At 44.2% G+C, this 27,635-nt stretch overlaps 2 protein-coding genes across 3 annotated transcripts in view; both read left to right on the top strand.

Moving 5' to 3' along the window:
• SPATA5 (spermatogenesis associated 5) overlaps positions 1–17,905 on the top strand; it is a 197,055-nt gene extending 179,150 nt beyond the window's left edge. Inside the window, 2 exon segments of the mRNA XM_042870617.1 lie at positions 1,395–2,673; positions 17,796–17,905. Of these exon segments, the coding sequence (XP_042726551.1) occupies positions 1,395–1,571 (177 nt within the window). The 3' untranslated portion in view covers positions 1,572–2,673; positions 17,796–17,905.
• Positions 17,906–21,276: 3,371 nt separating this feature from the next.
• Positions 21,277–26,773, top strand: SPRY1 (sprouty RTK signaling antagonist 1). Of its 2 annotated transcripts, none has more exons than XM_042870954.1 (2): positions 21,277–21,362; positions 24,026–26,773. In XM_042870954.1, the coding sequence occupies exon 2, from the start codon at positions 24,081–24,083 to the stop codon at positions 25,035–25,037; it is 957 nt and encodes a 318-aa protein (XP_042726888.1). In that variant the 5' UTR covers positions 21,277–21,362; positions 24,026–24,080; the 3' UTR covers positions 25,038–26,773. The 2 variants fall into 2 exon arrangements, with proteins under 2 accessions (XP_042726888.1, XP_042726889.1); XM_042870955.1 differs by lacking the exon at positions 21,277–21,362 and adding an exon at positions 22,438–22,637.
• Positions 26,774–27,635: the final 862 nt, after the last annotated feature.

Here is a 27,635-nt window from a genome sequence, read left to right as displayed (position 1 = left end):
AAGGACAGAACCCAGAGGTCTCTTCCTCTTTGTGTTGTGCAAAACTTGCCCTTAATGCTGCATTTGGCAAGGGAAAACGCAGCCTTCCTTAAGGACAAGCACAGCTTTGGAATCCAGGATGTCTGGGATCTGTTTCTCCATCCTGAGTCTTCTCTCTTTTGAAAGAGTGCTATGTTTGGTTTCAAGCAGAGGTGGCGATGTGTGGGGGGTTGATCTCAGTTTTGTATTCTGCTTTTTTTATTTTTATTATTATTATTTTTTTTTTAATTTCCCAATATCTTTGTGTTTGTGCTGGAAAATAGGAAATAGTCACACCACCTACTTAGTGAAAAACCTGAATGGAAGGACTGAAGTACCTGCATTACTTTCCAGAAAGATGCATTGCTTATCTCCCTAAGAAGCCAGGGCACTAAAGCTCAGCTCTGCTTCCACCTTTAACTGTCTCTGAAGTGCATTAAAATGCATAACAGCAGTGTTTAGCTTCACTGTTCATTAGAGCAGCAAGGAACTAAAAGTAATATTGTTGAAACTTGACAAAGCCATCTAAATCCATGCATGTTTTCTTGTGAAAGCTTCCTAAACATGCTGCTAAATCCTCTAAAAAGCTACTAAACGGCTTTGGCAACCATTAGCACAGCATAAGCAGGGGAACTCTTTTCAGTAAGTGAACAAACAGAGAAAATATGCTGAATAGCTGGACAAATGTGTTTCAGCTGGCTCTTTCATTTACAGATATAAGGGAGCAGTCAATATCAATCACTGTTTTCCCTGTTGCACTGGAAATCACAATATCTCTTTTCATTCCACAAGCTCTTTTCACCACAGCAATGTGTCTTTAGAATGACACTGGCATCAGTCTGTTTCCGCTGTCTGAAGTCGAGAGAGCTTAAAAACACATTTCAGGGTACGAGACCTTCACCCCCCTCCCTTTCCACATACCCCTCTCCTTCGAGCTTTCCTTGCTGAATTAATTGGTTTTACTTCTTTCCCAGCTTAAAGTTTAAAAGGAAAAGTGCCTGCGGAGCCTGGGAATATCTGCTCTTGTGCTTTGGGGACAGAAAAATGTATTGCTGCTTTCTGGAGTTTTAATTTATCAGGTGTTGCAGAGGGGTTAAGGCAAGGTAATATGATTATCAAGTTAAAGTAATTTGCAGCATACTCATGCATGAAACGCAATGTTACTGTGGTTTGAATTTGGAGCTCTATCCCGTTGCTGGGAAGTGCTAATCACCCACAGCCTCATTTATTTAAATTAAAAAAAAAAAGTGTCAGAGAAACTCTGTCCTATGGGTATCTGGTGTTTGGAATGTGCTGATAACCTCGTGCTTGCTTTCTTCATTTCAAGCAATACATTTTAAAACAATAACAAGGTGGGATGCTTTGTGTCGTTGCAGATAACAGCAGTCTGTAGAGAAGCTGCCCTGCTGGCACTTCAAGAAGACATCAATGCCAAACGTATCTTGGGACGGCACTTTCGGGATGCATTGATGGTTGTGACACCAAGAATTCCCGATTCCTTAATCCAGTTTTATGCAGATTATCAGCAGCAAAGTGGACTGCACGCGCTTTGAAAGGCAAACCAATACATATGCCTGTTCATGGTGTGAATAGCAAATTTCCTTTGTAAAGCTGACAAAAGCAGAAGAATTTTGCATTGTACGTGGAATGTCCAACGTTACTCAAATGTGAAATCATCATAATAAATGCCCATGTGGATTTTTTGAGTGTAACAGAAATCACCTAAACTTTGTATTTTACATTTCCAGTGGCATAATCTGCATTTCAGAGGCCGTAAGAGTGCTGGTTTAACTCAGTATTTCTGAGTCTACACCCATCTGTCCAAAAGTAATTCCCAAAATCTAAGGTTTTAGTGGATTCTTGGCCTTTAAAAGAACTGCAGTGAGTGTCATTGCTGCCTTCGTTTGTTCGTGCCTCAAATCCAGTTTAATCCCAGGGACCCTCCCAGCACTGCACAGACTTGGGGAGTGGCCTCACTACAAAAATGCTGGAAATTATTCTGAATCTTTTGATTTACGATCTCCAGAGAAGCTGCCAAACAGGCTTGCCGACCGTAGCACTTCCCTGATTGATTACAGCAAAGCATTTATCTTCAATCTTCAGCAGCAGTGTTTCACGCGTGCTTTAAAGCGGGCACGTTACAAATTGTACATCACCAGGCTTCCAACACATTTCAGAAAGCAACCTGCATCTGATTCTTGCCTCACCTGAAACCACTTCCAGGCATCAGTGAAAGATGATGTTGTTTGCTTCCATCAACATGCGTAAATATGAGCGTTGATTGGTAATTTCCAGTCAGTCAGAGGAAATCACAGCTACAAATGAATAAGAAAACCTTACAAAAAGTGCTGTAAATGACCACAAAATGGTTTAGGGACAGATAAGATCTTTTCAAATTACTTCTTTGTTATATCACCTGTTGAAACAGCAGCAGATATTTCTGGGCTCCCTGCTCTTGCACTTGATGTAAGAATTAATTAAGCAAATTGATCTTCAGCATTCTTCCCCACGGTGGAAAGGCAGCTTTTCTATTCTGGGAATGAAAAATGGAGGGAATAATGCAACAAAACCAATCTGAACATTAACAAAAATTCTAAAAGGTGACAAAAACCAGAATTTCATAGCTTAATTCTGTGCTTCCTTTGTGCTTTGCAGGTAAGTAGAAGAATTTACAAGTCAAAATTTTAGGCAAGCCCTGCTTTTACTTCTTGGAGTAAGCAGGAGAGATCTTTTTCAGGCTTTAGCAAGTGTAAGATTGTCTTTGGCATCTATTTATTGATGATTCTGAAGACCTTCCTTTCCTGCAGCCATTGTATTTCTGTTCGTGAGAGTGCTATTTATTTACAAATGTCTGGTTTTTAGTAAGAAATTTGCATACACTTAAGAGATTTCTATCACATTTAATGATATTATCAGTATGAAAGGTAAGAAGTAATCTCTTGGCTGTAAGTTTTTTCTCTCTTTATGCAGTTCCACTGTGCCTGCAATTTGTAGCCTTTAAAAAAAGAAATCTCATTATGTATTATAGTGATAACTTTTTATTAGTTTCAGCTTAACTTCTTGTTGTTATAATTAGCATTTAATGTTACTGTCATTGACTAGGATTAGAAGATTCAGAAAAGCAAATAGTTTACTTAGTTCTGATATGTGTTCAGGGAATTCTTTTTCTTTCCCATACCCACTCTTTTCTATACCCACTCAGCAGGCAAAGGGAAAAAAAAAAAGAAAAAAGAACAGGAAAAATTGCCTTGGGGATCCAGGCCACATTTGAAACTCCTTTATCCTTTTCTAAATTATGTATTCTCGACCTGGAGTTCAGGATGCGAGAGCCATTTATAGTAACTGTTACATTTAGATGTTTCTTGTCGGAATTCTGGAAAATAAACCCAAATTCCTGCTGGAATACAATTTTGGTCAATGCTTGTCAGCATGAGAGCCCTTTTGTAATCATCTTGAAACCTCCTTGAAGAATCCTTCTGTCCCTGGAGATGCTCAAGATCAGGCTGGATGGAGCTCTGAGCACCTGATGTAGCTGTACGTGTCCTTGCTCCTTGTAGGGAAGTTGGACTGAATGGCCTTTAAGGGTCCCTTCCAGCTGAAATGATTCTATGCTTCTATGAAATGGGCTACTGCACGGGCTGGGATTGAGGGGTGGGCTTCCAACGAGCGCCTCTGCACCCTCAGGCTCCCATTGGAAGAGGCAGACAAGGGCACTACTGGACAGGGCACTTCAGAAGTGCTTCTCTTCCTCTAGCATTGACATGAGCCATTTTCACTTCAGAGCTGAACTTTTCACAGCCTGCTTTCATGCACACATTGTGCCTTGGCACCGAATCAAGCTGCTTGCAGTGTGAGACCATATAAGCCTGAATACCTCGATGCTTCAGAATAAATCAGAGATAGAGGAGTGCTTTCAACTACTGGGTTAATCACCTTTACTGTTGTTTGGGTGTGTGCGTGAGATATTATTTTAATAAAATGATAGAAGCTTGGCAAACAGAAAAGAACACATTTGAGAGGAACATCTCTCTCCCGTTCCCTCTTTACTTCCTGAACTGGTTTCCATACTTATTTCTTTACATTCTTCAGGAATGTAGTCCTTTTCCTGCCGGCCATTATCTTTTGGAGCTGGTTTTTGGCCCAAGTACTGCTTGAATTGCAGAATTGTTAACATTAAATCAGCTTTTCAATGTTTCAGGCACATTTTGTTTAAATACAGAGTTTAACTTCTTCCTCCAATAACAACGTCTTGAAAAATGGCATAAAATGTCTTTTGACAGTTTTGCCAAAGAATGACCGAGATAATATTTACGATCAAAATGCAGAAATGCCTTCACTTAACCTGAAAAACATCCAGTTCTGTATTTTCCCTAATGCGTAAAACAGATTCTCACTGCAAGCACAATACACAATCCTTAATCCTGGAAAAAGAATGAAGTTTACTGTGGATAATTTTCTGCAGTGTGAGCGCGAATGGAACGTGAGGCTTGCTGAGTTCATTTTCAAGGATGACTATTTAAAATCAGCAAATTTGTCAGCCCTTACGAGTTTTGTGTCTGTAGAGCTGATTTTTCAGGTTTGTGTATTCTGGCTCTGTCCTTTTAGTTGCTTCACTTATTTTCAATGTCAAAGTGTGGTTCTTCCTCTAGAAACTGGGCATGTGCCAAACACAACGCTCCTGTAGATCAGTGTCAGCGATCAGTGCTGTGAGTGAGGCTGCGTGGGGATGGTGCTCTGTGCAAACCCCGTGATGATGGGGCATGGCAAGGGTAGAGGAAGCTGACAGGTAAAGCACGGTGCTTTCCTGTGTGCTGTCTGGTTGAGCTGGAGTTAGATGGGGATACTTGTGAGTTTGTGAATAGGAAAATTACCCCTCCTTACTGCAATAGGCAAGGTGAAGGAGACTGGTTGTAAGGCTTTTGGTTGGCTCTTCTGTATTTGTGCTTACAGTTGTTGGTTGGTTGAAATGAATTACAATTGTTTTTGTCTGTGAGGAACCATAAAATCTTTTGCTTTTGCTGATGCCTTTTTTCTCCTTGACATGAAAGAAAATGCTGAAGTTGATCTCATAAATGCAGCTCAGTAAAGATCTGTTCTTAAGGAGTGGGTTCAAAATGTATGCAGGATTGTAATTGAATGTGGGCATACTTTTGAATGGCAAGTTGACATGTGGAAGAGAAATATTTCAGCTGAAACCTACCCCTAATCTTGGATTTTGTCTGCTCCTTCTGCAACTTCTGCCTGTTCATTTATTACAAATTCTTCTGTAAGAAACCAGGCCATGCATTTTCTCCAGTGCTTCGTGTGTTCTGTGTTGAGTATTCTAAATTGTGTCACTCTTGCCTGCAGACTTAAACCCAGCACCTGCAATGTTCCGACAGCAGAAGGAGGCATGTTTTCCCTGTTAACCCATCTGCCAAAGAGTGCAGTGATGCGGGAAGAGTTCTACTCTGTGCTCAAATGGCAGGCCTCCAGCAGGAGTGCAGGTGCTGCAAGGGAAGGCAATGGCAACCAGATGACATTCCTTCCCATTAAGCCAATACTCAAGCAGTTTTGGGGTCTTTTCAGCAAAATTTGAGGTTAGTGCATTGCCTCAAAACCCATAGCAGAAAGGCTTGAATTCCTCTCACTGTAAGGCTAGAGGAATGAGGTTGTTCTCACTTCCCTTTGCAGTCATTGGAGAGGGATGAGAGGGCCCAGGTAGTGATTTAGCACAGCATGAAGACTCTTGTTCATAGCTGGCAAAAATGCATAGCTGATGGTGATGACTGTGTTGAAAAAGAGTAGCTGAGAATTTGCTCTATCATTAGTGTTATCGTGCTCTTTGTAGCTGTTGTTTCTGTGGAAATTAGGAAGCATTACTTTCGGAGCGACATACCTCCATCCTGTGTACATGAATAGGCCTGGAAACGCTGTTGTTCTCAGTGCCTGCGCCTGTGTGGCGTAGCTGTGTGGTCTCAGCTGCCACCCCCTGATGGCTTTATCTCCTTCACTAACACAGAAGAGTTCTCACATCCCTGCCTGGGGAAGCAAGCACCTCCACAGAGTGTGGAAAACTCTGATAACCTTCAAGGTGAAGCACTCATCAAGTCTCACTTTATCCAGGAATGGATTATCTGGGTTGTGGAACAGTGAGGTCATGTCTTTTCTCTACACTGCTGGAGAGAGCCTCAAGTTTCACACAGGGTAGCTGCTCCCGTCCAGCCTTCTCTGCTTAATGCTATGGAAAGCAACTTCCCTGTCAGCAAGCTTTCCCAAAGCTGAGGATATGAAATGTGTTCATTTGGCCTCATGGAGTTATGTGTGAGGCATTTTGCGGCATTTGGATTGCTGTGTTAGCTGGGAGCTGGCTGTGTTGGGTGCAGAATGGTGAGGTGACCAAAGCCATCGGGCTCCTTTCAGGTGAATGTCCCCTTGGCTGCACTGCCACAACCCAAACCTGGGCTTTAAACTGCAGCTTTAATGGAGAGCTATTGCCTTGAGAGTTAGGGATCCCTATAACAGGGCTGCAGGTGTGAAGGCCAAGGAGTGCTTGAGTAGATTAGGACACAAAGATAACTTTTAATGTGCCAAAATGCTTACTCACCACCTAAATGGTGCTTATTCCATCAAATCAGCAAACCCTATCCTTCTACCCAACAGATAACTACCTTTCAGATAGTTATGCTCTTTAATAAGCAGTACCATTAGAAAAAAGAAAAAATAGAAATATAAAAGCATATGAAAACATTCTATGTAAGTTTCAAGCAAAGCACAAAAATACCAGAGACACTGTGAATATTGAGGTTACTGCAGTGCTGGCCGTTGTGTACACAGGGTGCTGGCCACACAACAATTCCTGCAACAGAAAATCCTTGAAATTTGGTTTACAGAACTCACTGACGTTTTTTCTACAAACATGTAACATAACTCATCCACCTCTTTCTTAGTGTTGTGAAAATCTTGGTTAAGCTGTCTGAAATGTGTAGAAACAACTGGTTACCTTGGTCTGAGCCCACATCCAGGCTCTCATCATCCATAATTTTGGTTAAAAGCTGCTTTTGTTAATGTAATGCATCATAGTAACCAGTTACACTTTCACTACAAAAGAGTGTTTTATTTTCCCGAGGCATGAATAGCAATCAAGGGTCAGCTGGTAGTGCCAAGTGCCTTGATAACACAATTGGCTGCATAGAGCTTTGTTAGACCCCTCCTTGCTTGCTGGGGAGAATTAAAAGAAGATGGTGGGAGAGTTGCTCCCCATGTACTTGACTGCTGCGGGTCTGAGCTTTTTGCAGAATCACGGAATTGAAGGGATTGGACTTTTGGGTCACTCTGCCTGCGGGGTAAGAAGGTAAGTGCCTGAAGCAGAGCCCGAAGAGCCCTCACTGCCTAGTAGAGGCTAGGGATGAGAGGAGATGGAGAAAATGTTTGAAGATGATCATGTGAATAACTGCCCTGAAATCAAACACTGACTGATTTTAGTTTGGAGAGATAGGGGCTGAGGGAGTTGGTGGGAGGCAGAAAGGGGTGGAATAGAGAGCATAATCAGAGCAAGGGCTGATCTGTGTCATCTTGATGCTGATTTTCGTGTGTTTGTGACCTTAAAATGGAGCCGTAGTCACTCTGCCCTGTGTTAGGAAGCATCTCTGTTAAACTCTCAGTGGGATCTGGCTTTGATCTCATTAACCTCATCAGTGCTGGATTAGCAGATGTTCTACTGGAACCCGACTCTGTCAAGTACTTAAGTTGAGACTATGATTCATGTTTTCTTTCTTTCAAAGTAAAATAAAATTCAAGATTAAGCTGGACGTAAGCCAGCAGTGTGCGCTTGCAGCCTAGAAGGCCAACTGTGTTCTGGGCTGCATTAAAAAAGAGGTGGCCAGCAGGGAGAGGGAGGTGACTGTCCCTCTCTACTCGGCTCTTGTGAGGCCCCATCTGCAGTACTGCATCCAGGTCTGGGGCCCCAGTACAGGAAGGATGTGGAGCTCTTGGAGCAGGTCCAGAGGAGGGCCACTAAGATGATCAGAGGGCTGGAGCACCTCTCCTATGAGGAAAGGTTGAGGGAACTGGGATTGTTTAGCTTGGAAAAGAGAAGGCTCCAGGGAGACCTCATTGCAGCCTTCCAGTACTTGAAGGGAGCTTATAAACAGGAGGGGGAACAGCTGTTTGTGAGGGTGGATAGTGATAGGACAAGAGGGAATGGTTTTAAACAGGGACGGACAGGGGAGGTTTAGGTTAGATATTAAAAGGAAGTTTTTCACACAGAGGGTGGTGATGCACTGGAACAGGTTGCCCAAGGAGGTTGTGGATGCCCCATCCCTGGAGGCATTCAAGGCCAGGCTGGATTTGGCTCTGGGCAGCCTGGTCTGCTTGTTGGAGACCCTGCTCGTAGCAGGGGGATTGAAACTAGGTGATCATTGTGGTCCTTCTCAACCCAGGCCATTCTATGATTCTATGATTAAGTTCTCCTAGGCCTAACCCACTGGCTTTTGCATTGGTCTCAAAGTCTCTGGGTAGTGCAGAGAGATGACCTTCATGGAATTCTGTCCCTGAGGTGAGAGACAGTCCCCAGATTTCATCTTCTGATGTCATCTTTTTACTGGAGTATTTTATTAGAGTATAAAGCAGAGCCAACCTGTACAGTGCTATGGCTTACTTCCGTGCATTGCTTGTACCTGTTATGGCTAGAACGGAATGAAATCATGGTATTTTTACAGATTTCTTATCCTCTTGGAAATATTTCATTATAACAACATTGGCAGCAGCCAGCACTGCTGCAAGAAACATTTATTTTTTTTTATTATTTTTTTTTTTTAATAAATGAATAAATGAAATGTCTTCTGGATCTTCCAGAACTTTAGTAGCAACTAGGGGAGAAAGGAGGAGAATTCTGCCTGTTTTCCTCAATGAGAACAGAAGGAAAATGTTGGTGAGTAAAAATATAAGAAAATCTGGGGAGGAAATAAAATTAATAGAAAGCATGTGTGGAAAACTTCCTCCTTCTAAGTCTGCTCATTGTTTGTTTCTAAACTCTACGGGAAAAGCAATGAGATGGGGAAGGAAAGCCCACAGTACATCATTAAGCTCAAAAAAGTTTTATTTTCCTATAAGTATTTGTAACCATCAAAAGGATCCAGTACCTCCAGCAGGATGTTTTTTTCCTCCCTGCTGTTTTTCATGGAAGTTTTCTTGGTTGTCCCCTGAGATCTTGTGATAGGAGATGGTTGTTTTGTGGAAAAGAACATGCTAAGCAGATGTGAAGTTAGAACTGTGGGCCGTGTGAAACAAGAGAGTGCAACTGACTTCTCAACTGTGGGACACTTGGAGTAAGGTCCCAGAACAGCACCTGTAGGGGCTGAAGCAGAGCGCTGGGAGGAGTAGCATCCCTGCACTGCTCTGCACTGCTCTGCACTCTGCTGCACAGAGCCTAATGGCTTCAGGAGAAACTGAGACAATGCCCTGGGCCATTCCTTTGGCCATTCCTACTGGCAAGGTCTGCCATACTGACCAAACAAGCTGTAGGCAGTTTGCATTTAAGCATCCACCCTGGTGTAGCCATAGTGACTATTTTAAGTTAACCTGGGGTTATGCGTTCTGAATTCAGGAAGATACTGGTGTGGTGTGATGACAAAATCAACCTTGTGAGTGAGCATCAGCTGGAGAAGAGGGGTGTTTGTAACTCTTAGGCTTTTTTTTTTTCTTTTTTTTTCCTAAAAGTCCTTAGGTTTTACCCTAAGCCTGAAATTAAAAAAGCCCCAATGCTATAAAAAGAAATCTCCATAGATTATTTTAAAAAAGAAAGTTCCATGTTACTGCATGGTAAAAGCGTGTGACTCTCAAGAATGTCCAAGAAAAGCAACAGGGTTTTGCCTGGTGATTCCTTTGGAACGACATACAGCCAGCTTTGCTCTGGGTATCCTTTCAGAACTGTTGATTTGGTGTCTTGGAGATGGCTTTGCACAAAGATGTGCTCTACACCTTGAAATCATTTCTATCAGCATTGGACTCTTTAGCCTGATGTTTTGGGTATAGCCAGTGCCTTCTAATGTTACTATTGTGCTGTAATTTTAAGCTGAATTTATCCTACTATGTTATCTTGGGGACCCAGGAGACACAACAGCTGAGATGAAGCAGAGCTGTGCAGACCAGGATTATCAGGGTTTTGAATTCTGTTTGGAAGTGAGATAAGAACCTGTGGAGCTTGGAAGTCAGAACAAATTATGTACAAAGTGACTTCTCATCTGGCACAGCTTGCCATGCACTGGAGCAATTTCAGTCATTTTTGCTTCCCATAGTGGTCTCTGGATGCATATCTCTGATTAAAAAATAGAGTAGAAGTCAAGTTCTGCACTAGCTTTGTGTGTCTGCTTTTACATCAACTGCAAAAAAGATTTTCTTCCACCTCCCAGGACTTTCACAGTAGTATATACAGAAAGAAAATAATAGTTGTTACGACTTGCTAAGACCCTCCAGTTGTAACACATTTGTCCTGTGTTATGTAATGGCTGCAAACAAGATCTGTATAATATCCTCAGATTTTGAATCTCTACAAAACACAGTTAACTATTTGAAAGGGTGGTTGGAAGGTTAAGCTAGGAAGAAGAAACTAGTAGTATAATAACTGTATTAAAAACAACAACAACAACAACACAGATTTAACATGTTATATAATCTCTGTTAAACTTGCTCTGGGAAATTCTCCAGCAGCTAGTGTCAATCTCAATTTTGTACAAGTCTGTACATAACCTTTGTAAGAATTTGTGTGAAGTTGGGTGGGGAAACAGTGAAAGAAAAAGTTAGAACAGAATGTAGTCTGACTGAAGTCTTGCTGTGATATGGAGAGCTGAAAGTAGTAATGGAGGCTCTGTCCTTGGCACGTCTTTTGGTGAAACAAGCCCTCTTTGCAAGTGATTTCTAGTGCCTTATCGCAGGCAGTGAACTTCCCAGTGCAATCTCATTTCACTTTTGACATTAAGTGGCAGTTTGAAAGGCTGCTGGGTATATTAATATCCTAAGTAATCATTGCTCTTGAAAATTGTGTTCAAAAGTATTCATACTTCTCTCAGCTGGACTCAGCAATGCCATGGGAACAGCCCAGTGTGTTTATGAGTCTGTCAGTCGCATATATGGTACCTATCAATTTGTGTTTGCTCTGTTGCTTACAGATGCAGCGATTAATTTGATGACTGCTAATAATGCAGTGCACAGACCATACCATAGGGGTAGTTCTCCTCCAGGAGCTCAGTCATTGCCTCTTTTATACCTAGAAGCTGTTCACTTATCTCCCCTCTTGTAGCACAGTGGTATGAAGTATGGTGGAAAAGTGCTGACAATAGAGGAATTATTCATGCTTCCTTTGTGAAATGTGGAACGAGAGCTTAGTGCATTGCTTCCAAAAAGATAAGTCCAACATTATTGATCTATTCCTTCTGCTGAGCTTTCCTCATCATTTGGTTTTGTCCTTTCCACCTTTCCTCTTGTCTTGTTCTGCCTCCTTTTGCCATCCGCTGTCAGAAGGGATCGTCTTCCTAGATGCAGCTCAGCAGAGCATAAAGCAGTGCTGAAAGCATTTGTGATGTGGAAGTGATCTGAAAGATGGCATGTTTCATCAAACAAACAGTATATCTGCACAGTAACATCCGCCAGCCATCAGCGAGGCATCCTTTCCTGTAAAGTCAGGGGGAGAGCTGTGCCATAGAGAACTGGATGAGGATGTCGTCCAGTCAGGATTTGACTCGTCTACTTTTATTTGCTTATGACCAAACCATTCTTCTGATAAACATATCAAGTCCTCCGAGAGAGTAAATTGTGAAAAAGTACATTGAAAAAGTTTATACTGCATTTGGTTTTGCAAAATAGGGTGCAATCCAACTTCCCATTGGAAACAATGAGTGTGTATTGAATGTTGTAAGAATTGGCTCGTGCTTACAACTGTAAAATACTTCACGAAAAGCTCCTTTTGTTTTCCTCAGAGATTCACTTTTTGGTAATTATCTTTGTCAGGGAATCTATTGGGAACAAGACAAAGCAACATGCCAATCGTGTTAGCACTGAACGTCCATGAGGTTTCCTAAGCTGTGGGTCTTGCTTTGTATTATGGGCCTGCTTCAGGACCCAGTAGACTGGCATTTAAATCTGACTGGCTCTAAAGAGCTAAAGCATTGTCCACTAATTTTACTATTCAGAGAGGTGATATGACAATTTTTTTTACCAATATTAAAAATGCATTTAATGTCGATAACGTCCACAGTACTAGGAACTCCAGTGTTTTTTTAATTTTTATTTTTTCCTAAGAGTTTGAAAGAGTGGCAGTAAGTATAGGCTCTCCTGCAGCTTATGCAGCTTGTCAAAGGACGAAGAAGAACCGTGTGAATTCTGGCTGGACTCTGCTGTTGGACGGCTTTGCTTTGGAGCCTATTCTTCAACTTACCTTTCAAATACATTTTTCTTCATGTTCTTAAAATGGTTGGTGAAGGTTGTCTGTTCCTTTTTCACCATTTTGACTTTGCTTGTCATAAGAGATCACTTGATCATACGCACAGAGGAAATCTTGTGGTTATTTTTTTTTTTTTTTAATTTTAATTTGAAGGCTAAGGTTGTAATAGAATTAATGGTCCAACAGCACTCTATGTATACTACCCGTAATTTTTACAGTTTAGCTGTTCCACAGGGAGCAAAGTTGAAATAAATTGTTTTCATTCACTACCTCTCTCACATCGTTATAGGAATAAACTAGTATACATATTGGTATCCAAATAACTAACAGTGCATGACAGATGCATATAATTTAGAAAATGTGTAACCTCCAGAAGCTATAGAATCACAGAATGGCTTGAGATGGAAGAGATGTCAAAGCAATCTAGTTCCAACCCTGCTGCTGCAGGCAGGGTTTCCAAGCATCAGTTGGCAAGGAACCTACAAATGCACTTGAGATTAAATAGGCTTTTATTGACATATCTCTGTTTGCCAGTCTGACTTCCCAGTCTTACCCCAAAGTGAAAGACTGGCTGCAAGCTCTTCTTTCTTGGGTATCCATGTTCCTTTTAGAATGTTGCTCTTTTGATATGATAGGGATATCATATCCAGAAGTCAGTGTAAGTCCCTGCAGGTGAATTTTTTTGCGTACTTGAAAAATTTCTGCAACGTTTTCAAATGCCCATTTTTAAACTGGTATGAAGATTATTGTCATTGTGATATTAATAATGTAATCCAATAAGAATGATAACTACCACAGAATCTACTTGGTACCTTTTAGTGCTTCGGTGGTATGTTTCAATAACTCTTGTAAAAGACAACGTTTTCAAGATCTGCCCCAGGAGGTTAATTCTCCCTTCCTGCCTTAGGAGAAACTCCTAAGCAACTGGTTCTTTCTTTGGTTTTCTAAGTGCTGAGATTTTATTTTTTTTTAAAGCAATTGGCACCCTGCAAAATTAAGTCTACAGGAGCTAATGAGTCTATGGGAGTATTTGTAATTGACTCAAATTATTTTTGTGTGTGTGGCAAGTTTAGAAAAGAATGGTAAATAGTTTTAATTCTTGACACCAATCCAGCTTTGAAATTTTTGTTTTTTGTTTACTTTTCATGCTTTTTTCCCATTGATTTATGTGATAAAACCACTGTCTTTCGAAGGTCCCAATGGGCAATCTGTACCATACTTGCATCAAAAACTCAGAATATGGTAGCAATATGTGGAAAACCGTGTCTTATATGTATAAGAATATGATAGGCTTCTGTTTTGTTTGTTTGTTTGTTTGTTATTAGGCATTTGGAGAAACATTAGAAAAGCAGTCTTAGCTATAGGAAAAGAGTGGTGTTTAAGTTCTAACAGACTGATGTTTTGATAATTATCCTCTACAGAGCAGAAAACTACTCCTGGCAATGGGAGCTGTCTCACTACTTTTAAGAGATACAGACATAAGCAGCAGTTGACCCCAATATCTGCTGAAGCTGAAGGCCTTTTTGAATACTCTGAGGTCTCTGGCTGGTCTGCTGTGCATAACAGAGTGGAGCCCACTAGGGAGCTGTTTTGGTTGTTTTTTTTTTTTTTCTTTATTTACTTAACAACAGGACAGGAAATAACTGCAAACACTGAGTTCAGTCAGGCAGTGACGTCCACATTTCTAAGCTAAGACAAAAGCCAGTGGGAACATGCTCAGTAAGAATGCTGGAAAAGGCAATGCATTTTGTATTTTTTCATTTCTTCCATTGGATAAAGTTCTTAATCATTCAATGGGGCACACTTCATATTTTTCTACTTACTCAGATCTTTCTTTTGGGCTAGACTATTCCATACGCAACCAGCTGTAAGCAACAGTAAAGCACCAGCCACGTGAATTATTATTATAATACTTAAGTATAGCAGTGGTCCAAAAATGCTCACTTTGTGGTGGTGCTAATGTGGTGTTTCAGAAGGTAGTTACCCCATTTTCTGAATAATTTTCAAAACCATTGAGCTTCAGTTTCCTGAACTTGGGAAGCAATAGATACGAGATGCTGATTAGGCTTTGAGATACTGTAAAGAGTGTATGTTTCAATAGGAGATGCGGTCTTCACACACTGAAGTTCTTTGGCTTCTCAAGACCAGCACTAATGAATCAGAGAAAGAAATAAGAAACATTGTAGTTTCCAAAGAAACTTACTGAGGAAGTCTAAGAGGGAAACACCTCTCCTACCTCCACCCCCAGCTTTTGGTGTTGTAACATGTACCTGTTAGTGTGTCGTGCTCTTCTGGGTGACACCCAGCAGACTTTCCTATCAGCCCGTGCCCAATTCGAGAAGCACAGTTCTTGTGTCATCCCTGGCCTGTCTCCCACCGCAATGGAAACGAGGTTTTCCATCAGTAACGTTGTGGTATGTGCAGTGACATGTTCTTTACTGTCAAGTAAAGAGAAATCAGACCGTTTCGAAACAAAAGCCCTTGAGGGTTAATATTTATGTATAGATGGAATATATAGATATATTAGATAAGTAACTACAGCACAGAGCAAACACACAGATAAGCCCAAAACAGAGAATTCTTCATGAATCCCAGAGGGAGCCAGGATTAACATTCACTTTCCCAAGGCACAGTCAGGCGTTTGGTGCTCACTGTTCCTGGTCAGATAGTTGTTACTGCGAAGAAAAATGCCAAGATGTGACTAGAAAGCTCTCACTAAGGTAGCGAAAGCAAAGTACAACAAACCACATTAAACACATAAGGCGCTTAATATTTGAATTGATAAATACAAAATAATATATTTCAAAGAAGACCAGAAAAACACACACACACACACAGATATATATATATATATATATATATATATATATATCAAAATGATATTGTATAATTGTCTTATTGGATGAGAGATCTCTTCCATGTCTTTTCAGCCATAAAAGAGTAAAGGAAATTTTTTTTGTTTCTTTTTGTTTTTTCCTTTTTTTCCCCGTGAGAAGTCAAAATCCCTAGATACTTGCATATTGAAGGGGATGATGCTGCAGCCAGAAATGCATGTGTGTGCCTGTAAGGACATTCTGTGGCACGTTTATTTTCCTGCAGCCAGTTTCTGGCCCCAAGTCCATGACAGTGCCCTGTCTATGGGAGAATTGGTTCTCTAGATATGTGTTTCCATAAGCACTATTACCAGTAGTAAGGTGCAGAGGAAGAGGTGTCAGTGAAAAAAAAACCATCATCTCTCAGTACAAACTTCTTTTTGAGGGATCCATGGATAAACTTCCTCCCTTCTTGCATTCCAGGGAACTGAAGGCTGTATCTTAAAATCTCATTGAAATAGCTTTCAATTGGTAAAGCAGAACCAAGAATGTGACATAGACATAAGTTACAGCTTCCCTACAGAAGCTGTTGCAGCTGCAGAGGGAATCTGAACTTAGTTGTTGACACAGTGTTCTCGAGAACAACAAAAGAAATTGTGTTCATTAGGCCAACCCCATCATTCTTGCTAAAAGCAGTCTCAGGTTTCCATGTATATTTTCAAATCAAATTGGAAATGCTGCTCCTGAGACCTCCTTTAGCAGGCGGTGACAGATTGCACAACCTGATCAACAGTTGGCATTCCTAGAGATGTACTGAGGTACCAATAGCCGAGTCTCCACAAGTGGTGAGCTAATAAAAACACGCACAGAGCAATGTCTTTGAATTATGAATTAGCACAGAGCTTTCGCTCTTCCTGTGATAATACAGTCCACACCCAGGGAGCGGCCACTTCTTGAACAGAAATGGGAAAGGTTTGTTCCTCGGTTGTTTTTGAAGAGCAAGGCTATTATTCAGACCTGGTGGATTTCCTCTGGCTGGTATTTTATCAGCTATAATTAAAACAGCCACCTCCTTTCAGTCAGCTCTCAGCACATACTTACGCAGCTAGATCGACAGCGCTTAATCCCACTGTGAGAAGCTTTGTAGCTCTACCTGTTTGTTACCTAACTCAGCTGTAGGAGAAAGCAAGAGAAAAGGAAAAACAGGCTTAAGGAACTACTTAAATTCATGCAGTTAAAGAAATTAAATTACTCAGGTTTCCTGCTTGCACTGAATCATCTTGTGTTAAGGCCAGACAATCAGTGCAGCAGCTAGACACAAGGTCTTAAAAGAGTTCTCTGAGAGAGAGAGAAACTCAACAGAAAGCGAATAAATGTGGCTCTCTGAAGGGGAAAAGTAATGTATCAGTTCCCTACAGGACAAGCGAATAGCAAGCAGTGAACAGACACACTGTGCTTTGAAGAGCAAACAGTTTTGCTTCTTGTTAGGTATCTCTGCAGATGTGCTGTCATTCCTACAGCTTTTCTTCAGTGCTGCTTGTCTTCAATTGCATTTTTGGCAGCAAAAGTTACTTTGCTAATTCTTCACAGCAAAAGCAAGATTGCCTTACAAAATATCACAGGGGAAGGCTAAAAAGTGATACAGGTGCTACTTGAGTTGCGGCCTACCCCGGTGTTTCTCAAAAAACTTCATTTACAAAATTTTGTTTTCAGAGATCTAGAAATACCTAGGTTGTATCTCTAACCCCAGCACAGAACTGTCTGGGAGAAATATGCACTGAAAACATTGGTTTGTCTGATTTGATGCAAGAGATGGGAAGAGCAGCACATTGCCAAACTCTAAACTTATTGAACCTTTGGATTTTCTTTCTTTTCAACTAGCTTTAAAAGTGGGTATGGAGCAAGCCCCTCGCTCTGCAACATTTCCCCCTGCACTTTGATTCAATGTTCACGTGTTCACAAAGCAGGTTCAAGTTGAGGTTCAGTCCTTTGTTCTCAGAGGTTCGCCTGGCTGTTGCCTCGTACTATCTGCCTCTAAGAAAAACTGATGTTATCTTCTAAAGAGAAAAGTCAAGATTGTATTTGCTACTGAGAATTTCCTGTGTGCCTGCTCCCAGCCCGTGCACTGACAGCACAGAGCAGTGGCTGTACATGGCTGCGCTTCTTCACACAGCTCTCAAAACACTCCTTGCACGGTAGCTGGAGAAATCCCCAGCCGCTGGTCCCTTTGATCTCAGATAAAGGTCAACCTGTCTAGCAGAAAGCATGATCGGAAACACAACCTCACAACCTCCTTCACTTTCTCTTTCCTACCCTGGAATGGTTCACTGTGTCTTTCAAGGTGTGCCTCCACTATCGCAGGTATGATTTTCACTTCGGCTCTTCGGAACATCTTTATTTCATGCCATGTTTCAGACAGGGCTGCTGAGATTTCCAGTGAGCTGATAGGAAAATGTCCAATTAGTACAGCAGTGCTCAACAGCTATTCACAGTGCTGGTGAATTCTTCTCCTCAAGAGCACACAGTTTCACTGCACTCCATTTCAGAGATTCCCTGAGCACACTGTGGGTCCTGAGCTTCCCAGTGCTGATAGCTGCAAAGTACTTTCTTGTGTTTCTGACGCACACAGGCCTTGGAGCTGCAGAGCCCAGCTCTTCCTCACAGCCTCTGCAAGCTTCCCTCTGCACAGCACGGGTGAATGCATGACTTACACGTTCTACAGGTAAGGAGACTGGCACAGCAATTTTGCTTCTAATTGTATCTGGCTTTAGATGCTAATCTGCATTGTTGTTTTTTTAATTGCTTTTAAATTCCTGTATAACTTTATAATTGTTGTTACAGCTGTGAAGGTTCATAGGTGACTGACAAATAACTTGTGCAAAGATAAACACTTTCTCTGCTGAGTTTCCTCAAAGCCGTATTGGCTTAAGATACTTATCACCAAAGAAGATGAGTGATGGGAACAGTAAATATCGAATTCTTCAAGCATAGGCTGTTGGACACCTGTTTTGTCTGAAATGACACCGTGTGAGGATAGATGGGACGGCTTTTGCTTTTTGCAGATGAAGCAACCTCATACTGCTGAGGAGGAGGCGTGAGGTGCTGATGTGTGGTCCGAGAATGCATCCCCCTTCTCAGTTGGGATGTGTGCCTTAGTATGGGCTAGATGTTGCTTGGGGGATATATAAAGGTACTCATATTATATATTCATGGGATGGAAGCATTGTTATTAATTACAGGTCGCGGGAGGATCACAGTTCACCTTTACAGAGGTGTGGTTCACAATCTATGAAAGTCAATCAAGCGAGTTAGGAAAGTGTGGATTAGGAAAAATAAACAAACAAGCAAACAAAAATGAGCCATCCACTACCAGGGAGAAGCACTACAAGACTGCAGAATGAGGAGATTATCTGTAGTTATCCCGCAAGTGAAAGTGGAAATAGGGGCTGAATCATGACTATCAGCGATCATTCAGTCTCTTGAACCTAATTCTCAGAGGTTTGTCATGAGGATTAACTCTGTGCATAGAGGGCTGGTCTCTATTGACTCCTTTAATTGTCAGTATAAGAGAGAGGCTCCCTGCAGGACAGCTTGGATTCCTGTCTGTCTGTCAATCCTCAAAGCAAGGTTGTGCCAGAATGTAGTCATAAGGTGTGTCAGTCTTCTTCCAAGTTGCCAACTTATTCTCCAGAATTCTAGCTCTCCATTTTCTAATGAAAGTTTTTACTGCTATCATTTCCAAGAAAAATCTGAGATGACTTGCAGGAGATGCAGGCATGTTTGCTTGAATGTGTGGAGAGCCTCCTGATATAACTGGAGGGTTTTGCCTTGTTTCAATGGAGTGTTGATTCTGGTGCCAAGTGATAGTAGACTGTTGCCAGTATTTTTGATTATTTTAGCCACCCGTTTAAGCCCTGTATTGTATTTCTAAAATTAAGCTGTTACGCTTGGCATAGCTTTTTAAGGTTGTACCTGCTTTAGCGATGCGCAAAAAAAAAAGGTGTTTAGCAGTGTTTTTATAGCAGTTTCCTAGGAAAAAAAGCACTCTGCCTCCTAAGAGAAGACAGCTGGTTGCTAGGTGCAGTATTCTTGGCTGTATGGCCCCAGCGGCATGGTTACCTGCAGTCTGCCTGCAGTTTGCCTCCTGCTGCCTCTGATGCTCCTACAGTCGATGTTGCTATTAGAATTACTGCATGGAGCACACATACAGAAATGCTGTTTCTAAAGACATCTAAAATGTAGTGTACTGGCCTACAAAGCACTACAGTTCCACAGTAATTTTTGTTGTTCGGCAGGGTTTATTGTTATTTTGAGCAGCGATAGTTTCCACAAATTTCAGATGGGGTTCAGTGAAAATAGCTTTTTGCTTTCCGCTCACAGTGGTGAGCATGGTTTGGGTGGGCAATCACACTGCCTAATTCCCCTAGCAATATCAATGATGAATTGGCCTATCTTTGTGGCAGTACCTAAGATTTTCATGCTGATGTCACTGAAACCTCTGTAGCTGGAAGACAGTATTTGTGGCTTGTGTTTATCAGTCGCCTGTTCTTACTACTTCTAAGTTTGTAATTATATTCAGTATATAACTTTAATGCAAAAATGTTTTTATTTCATGGTTGAAGCCTTTTTTTTTTTTTTTTTTTTTTTTAGTACAGTAGCAGAAACAAAAAGTGTAGCCTGGACATTTTCTTCACAAGCCTAGTGAAGATTAATGCAATTAATCTAGATTAACTCAATCTTAGATTAAGATTAGTTAATCTTAGATTAATGCAATTGAACCGTGAGAGTGTGGTCTGGGCAGACAGATGTGACAGCAAAATACTTTTGTACTGGCACTGTAACAATGATTTGCTTTTGGGTGAAGGTTCCTAAGCTGCTTTGCGTATTCTTAATGTGTTTTTATTTTTTGCTTTGGGACAAAATGAGGCAGAATATCAGTCTCCTGAGAAAGACTGCAAAAAGCCGATTGCAGTGCTCCAGGCTGGGGACTTCGGGCATGGTTAGCCAGGTACTAACAGTCTCACACATCCCAGTATGTTGTGTTATTGTTTATAACTCTCAAAATGTTGATTTCTTTTTCTATCATTTCTTTTTCTCGCAGAGAGGAGATGGAGTCACCATCCGGAGAGGACCATGTGGACCTGGCACTGAGGGACATGGTTAGTGGCTATGGTGGGGATGGGTTAATGGTTGGACTGGATGACCTTAGAAGTCTTTTCCAACCTTAGTCGTTCCATGATTTTTCTCTGTATAGTTGCTTTTTAATGCTCTGTAGTTACTCAAACAATAGCATGTATTAGAGAGAGCATTAAGCAAAGGCAACAATGGCTTTGAAGGCATTGCTGCGCCCTCTCCATCATCATAGTAGGAAGGCCACAAGTGCCAAACTTCCCATGGACATCTGCAGAGCCAGGCCTGGGAGGGCAGTGAGGCCAAGGAGTGAGCCCTGTAAATCCCCAGTGCTTCAGTACCTGCCTGCAAAGAGCGGTCTTCCATCCAGTGGATGGGTACAAGGGTAACGGATTATAAGCATAATGCTTTCTGAAGTCATTGGCTGACGGAGCGCAGCGGGGCACGAAGCTCCGGACCCTCCTGGGCCGTGCAGTGCCCTCTTGCAGGGCGCCCCCTGCCGGCCGGGCGGTGCCGCCACCTGACGCTGCGGGCGGGGGGGGGGGGCGGCCTCAGCACGTGCCGGGAGGCGCTGGGCCGGGGCTGTGCCGAGCGGCGCCGCGCTGCCCCGCCCCGAGCTCGCCCGAGGGCCGCGGCGGGAGGGAGGGAGGGAAGGAAGAAAGGAAAGAGGGAAGGAAGGAGGGAGGAGGCCGGCGGCCGTGACCTCGGCTCGAGCGGCGGGAGCAGCTCCCGGGAGGGCGCGGGAGTCCACTCCGGGATTTCGGGGGCGCCGCGCGGTGACACATTGACATCACGGGGGCGCGGCCGGGCGGCGGGCGGGGGCTGCGCGCTGAAAGGCGGCGGAGCGCGGCCGCCCTCACTCCGGCACGGCGGCGGGACCGGGAGGGCGCGGAGCGGCGCGCGGCTGCCTGCACTGCCCGGGCTGGACCCCGCGCCGCGGCCGCCAATGTGCCTCGGGAAGCGGGCTGCCTCCTCGCCCTCAGGTGAGCGCGGGCGTGCGGGGCCGAGGCAGGTGCAGGGGGGCCGCGGGGTGCGGGCGCGCTCGCAGCGTGTCAGCCTTCGGCAGCGGGCACATGGCAGCGCAGCGCTCCGGGCTGCTCCGCGTCCGCGGCGAGGACCGCGCGGTGCGGCGCAGCGCCCGTTTGCAAGGACCGCGCGCGGCGCGGGGAATGAGCTCCGAAGCGGCGGAGGAAGAGCGACCCGCAGGGTCGGCTCAGAGAGCCCGGCTGGTGCAGAGCGCCTGCAAAGGGCTTTCTCGGCGCGTTGACGGCCGTGCGGTGCGCTCGCTGGGTGCCGCCCGACGCGGCTTCGTGCTCTGCCCGCCGGGCGCGATCTGTGGCAGCCCGAGCTGCAGCCAGCGCCGCCGTCAGCGGCGGCTGCGTGGCGAGAAGCACGTTGGGGACTGGTGTCTGAGCCGCGGGGAGCTGGAGGCGGGGGCCTGCGGCATGCACGCGCCAGGAGCCGAGCAGGTGCCGCCGGGCACGGGCACACGCGCGCGCCCCCTCCGCCTCCTGCAGCACCGCCGTGCCCCGGGAAAGCCGCCGCAAGAGGGGAGCGGGCGGGAGGGCGCCCTGACAGAACCCACGCGGCGGGAAGCTGGGGTCCGCTCTCGGGACGGGACCGAGCTGCGGGGCGGCTCTCGTGCGGGACCAAGCGCCCCGAGAAGGAGTGCACGGCCGCCTCCTGGAGGGGCTGCGCGGGGCCCCGGAGCCGGCGGCGGGGAATCCCCGTGCCGGCGCTGCCGCTTTAAACGCCGGGAAGTCCGCCCTCGTGAGGCGGCGGCGACCTCGGGCTGCGCCCTCCCCCCGCAGAAGGGGGGGCAGCCCTTGTTTTCATTCATAACTTTTTTTTTTTTTTTTTTTTTTTTTTTTTTCCTTTAATTCCCCTCCTCTTCCTTCCTCCCCGCTCCGCTCGCAGAGGGCGCCGCGCGCCGCCCGCCCGGGGCCGCCCGAGCTCCGCGGGAGCGGGGCGGGACGGGGAGGGACTGGAAGGGGGCAGCGCCGCGCTCTCCTGCCCCGTGTGCGCTGTGTTACTTCGTGCGCCTGGCCGCAGGCGGGGGGGCGGCCGCTTTTGACGCTGGAGATTGACCTTCTCTCCGCTCCCGGCCCGCAGCTGGTGCTGTCAGTCCGCGTCCCCCGGAGGAGGCAGCGGGGGCTGTCGCGTTTCCTGAGGAGATCGCGTGTTGCTCCCCCGGGAGCTCAATCCGGGCTGCCGCAGCTGCGTGTGCGTCTCGCCCTTCTCACCTCCCTTCACGCTCGGTGCGTGTCGCGGGTTCGCGTTCGGCTCCTGGGAAGAGCGCGGCTCGTGGTGTGGGATGAATTGAAAAGAGCGCGGTGGCGTGGAACCGTTTCATATGTTTTTTTCCTTCATCTGCTGACCCTAAATATGAATTGCGATCTTTACCGGGCAGACGAGCGCGGGGACTTTTGCATCCTTATGAACGGGTACCGCTTCTCTGAGTGGTCGGCAGCGGACATGCATCCCCACCTGCTGCAGCGAGCCTGCCTGCCCTGCGCTCTGGGAGCGGGACGTGCTCCTTGCCCTGGCCGCAGCATGTGTGCTAGTGCTGCCTGTCCGCTCCACTGTGCGTTTGTGTGTGACACCTCGTGGGGGTGAAAGGGGAGTGAATTGTCCTGGGCTTTCTTTTAAGCGGAAGCAGTTTATTTTCTTAGCTTTATGTATAAGAGCGGCAGCTTTTACGTGGGTCTCGTGCAGCCCTTAAACGGGTGCAGTGCTGTCACTGCAGTTTTCCTGGTCAGCGTTTGTAATCTTTGGGTCAGTAGTTGAAAGATAAACTGTGAGGGTTGTGTTTGGGAAGCTTTTGGTTGGTTTATCTTGTACGAAGGGATCTGTTCATCCACTTTAGCTAGAGAGTCAGTGAAGAACTTTATTATAGCTTAGATTAGCTAAGACACTTAGCTTGTCTTATACTCTTGTATCCATATTCACTCTCTGCCCTTTGGTGAGAAAGTATCTGAAGATGTTAATTTTGTAAGGTTTGGATGCTGAATTTCTGTAGGAAATGCTTTGTCCACCTGACTTACTCTGAGGCTCTGCTGTGTGCACACTTGCTTCCAGGAGGAGCTGTACCCAAATGCAATGGAGTGCAGATCTCTTCAGCTTTCTGGTGCTGTAGATCCAGGCAGAAATGCAAGGATTGTGTGTGCCCTTCATTCTGCCAGCAGAGCGCTGACTTGACAGTGCTTTTTTCCCCTTTCCAGCTTAGTTTTGGGGGCAGGCAGAACTGTGTTGCTAAGTAGACACCAAGTTCAGTAGCACGCGAGAAGCACGCACTTGTATGGCTTGCCAAGTTAGTGCACAGGTTAATAGTGATTTTTATAGTTATTTTCTTTCTGAGTTTTCATTTTAATGGCGAGGGGTCTCCTCCAGCATTCCTCACCTATGATGCCATGCCCGGGCTCTCCTCGCTGCTGGACTTTGGCCAGATCCTCAGCGTTGCTGTAATCCCCTGCTGAAAGAGTTCGGCACCAGGTGGCTCGGGCAATTTGTGGTTTGCTATAGCATTTTTATTTTCAGACAGCATCCTGTTCTTTGTTCCTCTTTTGTGCTTGATCTTGTGTATGCGTGTATATATGTACACAAGCAATGTTTATTTATACCTCCTGTCTTCTCGTTATTATTGTAGGATTTCAGATGCATGCCAGGTTCCTGCTGAATGCCAGAAGTAGAGATCACTACAGATGGAGCCCCAAAGCCAGCACGGCAGTGGTGGTTCGCTGGTGGTGATTCAGCAGCCCTCTCTGGACAGCCGGCAGCGGCTGGAGTACGAGCGGGAGAGCCAGCCTACAGCTATCTTGTCGCTGGACCAGATCAAGGCGATCCGCGGCAGCAATGATTACACTGAGGGTCCATCTGTGGTGAAAAAATCTGGTCCGCGGACAGCACCGAGGCAAGAGAAGCACGAAAGGACTCATGAGATCATACCGATTAATGTGAATAACAATTATGAACACAGACCCAGCCACGTGGGGCACGTGGCACATCAGCATAATGCGAGGGTCCCTGTTTTGAGCAGATCAACCAGCACGGGGAGCGCGGCCAGCTCTGGGAGCAACAGCAGTGCTTCTTCGGAGCAAGGACTGTTGGGACGGTCACCTGCATCGTGGCCGGGCCACAGGTCCGAGCGGACAATCCAGACGCAACCCAAGCAGTCGTCGCTGATTGTAGATGATCTGAAGGGTCCTTTGAAAGAGGACTTGACGCAGCACAAGTTTATCTGCGAACAGTGTGGGAAGTGCAAGTGTGGTGAGTGCACAGCCCCCAGGGCCTTGCCTTCTTGCTTGGCCTGCAACCGGCAGTGCTTGTGCTCGGCGGAGAGCATGGTGGAGTATGGCACCTGCATGTGTTTGGTCAAAGGGATCTTCTACCACTGTTCTAACGACGATGAAGGGGACTCATACGCGGATAATCCCTGCTCTTGCTCCCAGTCACATTGCTGTTCTAGGTACCTGTGCATGGGAGCCATGTCCTTGTTTTTGCCTTGCTTGCTCTGTTACCCTCCTGCAAAAGGATGCCTAAAACTGTGTCGAGGGTGTTACGACCGCGTCAATCGTCCGGGCTGCCGATGCAAGAACTCCAACACTGTCTATTGTAAACTGGAGAGTTGCCCCTCCCGGGGTCAGGGCAAGCCGTCATGATTTTTGGAGGGAGGTTTACTTCCTCCAACTTTTGATTTTTCAGGTTGTAGCTGATATATAAATATTTTTTCTTCCCTTCCCCCCTTTAGGGGTGCGTAAGGGGGGCTGCTTTCTTTCACCCCCCCCTCCTTCAAAAACACAAGTTATTCCCTTTGAATCTTTGTTCTCCTCCTGTAATTGAGTCAACTGAGTGTGGAGTGTTTTACGTATAGTCATTTGCTGCTCTTTGGTAAGTGTGGACTTTTGGTATCTGTGTCTGCCACCCACTTTGGCAGGGTCTTCTGAGTCTGTAACTGAACCACTCCTGAAAGAGACAGTGAGGGCTAATTTGGCTCTTGCAGCTTCTTGCTCTGAATATCTTCCCAAAGATGTTTTTCATTCTCAGCAATTTATATATTTTTTTTCCTCTGACCCCCTTGGGTACCTCCACGGAATAACTCTCATGAGTGAGCTGGATTGTGAAATAACTTCTTGTCTGTGTTCTTTCCGGAGAGAGATGTAAGGCTTTACCAAACAAAAGGCCTGATTCTTCAGTAAGCAGCCTGCTTTCTGGTTTGTTTGTTTTCCTCCTTTTTTGACTTTTGCAATGTTCTCAGTCCTGAGAGTTAGCCAATTGTTCCTATTGCTTTGTTTTTAATTCTTTCCTAACACAACTTTGGTTTTTGCTACACTGTGTAGATCTTCACATTGGAGACATTATGGCTGCAACTGTACTTGTTTTTCTCTTGCTGTCAAATGTTTGAAGGATATTGCTCACTCCACCCTTCTCCTGTTGTTTTAGTCCATCAGTATCATGCTGATATTAAAGTTGGTGGTGTTCATGTATCCAGACAGCCTTCAGGTGTCATTGAGTCACCTAAATGTTCTCAAATCTTTAATGTTTCTCGTGATCCTTTGGTTTAGTGGATTTAGCTCTGCTCTGTACTTTATAATTTTATTCTGTTCCCTGTTTTATTGCCTTAGCCACAAATTGTGGTCCTTTTTTGTATATTTTATGTATAAAACACAAAGTTGAATCCCAACTATTTTTAAGACAAAAGTCTGTTAAAACTTTTTTTATTGTAAAGAATATTTATTATGTGAATCTCTATTATTTTATGATATTTATTGCAAAAAAACTTTGAAAATGTACTCATGTCTGATATAACAAAATATCAATACTTAACGAAATAAGGATGACACGAAGAAAGTACATATGTTAACTATAATGCAGAAAATATATTAATTAATGAAAATGGCTCTTGAGTTCTTTTGTTACAACAAGAAGTTGTGAGCTACTCGTGCATATTCTGGGTTCTTGATTTCTATTTTTATTTTTCCTTCCTGGTGGGATATCAGGTAGCAAGTAACTTCCTGTTGTTACTTCAAAACCACTAGTCTGTGCTCTAGTTTAGTTTACCTAATTTTAAGTTTGCTAACTACTTGTCAAGCAAGGTTTTGCAATTGGATGTATGCATTGTGCTGGACGGTGCCAGGAGGTATAGGCCCTGTTTACTTAACAGCGTTTGGACATTCATTTGTGAAGGAGGAAACCATAACTTCAAGGGTTTTTCTTTCTTTTTCTCTTTTTTTTTTTTTTTTTTTTTCCTTTTTTAAAGAATTCCAAATTAACATGTAAAAGTACTTTAAATTTTCCTCCATGGAACTTCTTGGCTGGTTAAATTGTATGTCAGTTGAAGCAATGAACCTATTAAGCTCAAATCTAAATAAAAACCAAGAGGCAGGATATAAAACAACATTTGTGTTTCTGCAGCTTGCTAGCTTTGAAGGTTGTGTATGCATATGGGAACGTACCTATGTGTGTGGCTTGCTTGGCTCTTTTCCCATAGTTTTCCCAATGTCAACTGAGTCTACCTTGTCTTTAAATTAAAGGCTCTTAAGGGTGACCCAAGTGTCACGGCTGTTTGTGGCCATTTAACACGTATTCAACAAAAAAGCTTTTCATTAAGAGGTTTCCCCATTCACTCTTCTGTCCGTGTGGGTCAAGGCAAACCTCGCAATTCTTTTAAAGCAAAAGGTTTATTAAAGGGATGTAATTGCACGTGGTATTCCAGGAAAGTGGTTCTAGAGAAACTCCACTTAAAGAGCATAGTAATAATCTGACAAACGTGTCACTGCATTTTGAAATCTCGCTGCTTTGAATTGTCATACTCAAGCTGTTGTAACTCGCAGTACGCTGATGATTTGAGTAAGCTGGGCTTTTGTATCTAACTCCATCGAACTCGATCCAGTGTTGTCTGAGCTGACTGGAAGTTGTGTTCTTTATTGAATGGCTTGTATGATTTCTTCAAGGTATGCAGTGAAATTGTAATATGAATGCTTCTAAGAAACCATTTGCTTTGTGGAATACAGTTGGTAATCCTGCATGTAAACATGACAGAACTTACAGGAGAGGAAGCTGGTGGGATGGCAGTGTGTACTTTAATCTGCTTTCCAAGATTTGTTCTTCTTGAGATGAACCAAAGCCAAGAAAAGAATGTTTCTGAGGAGTAAGTGACTCACTTTGAACTACTTCCTTATCACTGATACTTCTCCAACAGTGGCAGCTGCAAACAGCCCTCGAGAGACAATGAAATCCTTGTCAAACAGTCACCATTG

Source organism: Lagopus leucura, unplaced genomic scaffold (assembly GCF_019238085.1).
Source record: "Lagopus leucura isolate 7727_CA_CO unplaced genomic scaffold, USGS_WTPT01 Super-Scaffold_100004, whole genome shotgun sequence".
Classification (NCBI taxonomy): domain Eukaryota; kingdom Metazoa; phylum Chordata; class Aves; order Galliformes; family Phasianidae; genus Lagopus; species Lagopus leucura.
This window is presented reverse-complemented; position numbering and strand designations above follow the sequence as displayed.

Excerpts from the sequence above, each read along its gene's own strand:
- SPRY1 (XM_042870954.1), top strand. The coding sequence starts at position 24,081 with ATGGAGCCCCAAAGCCAGCACGGCAGTGGTGGTTCGCTGGTGGTGATT.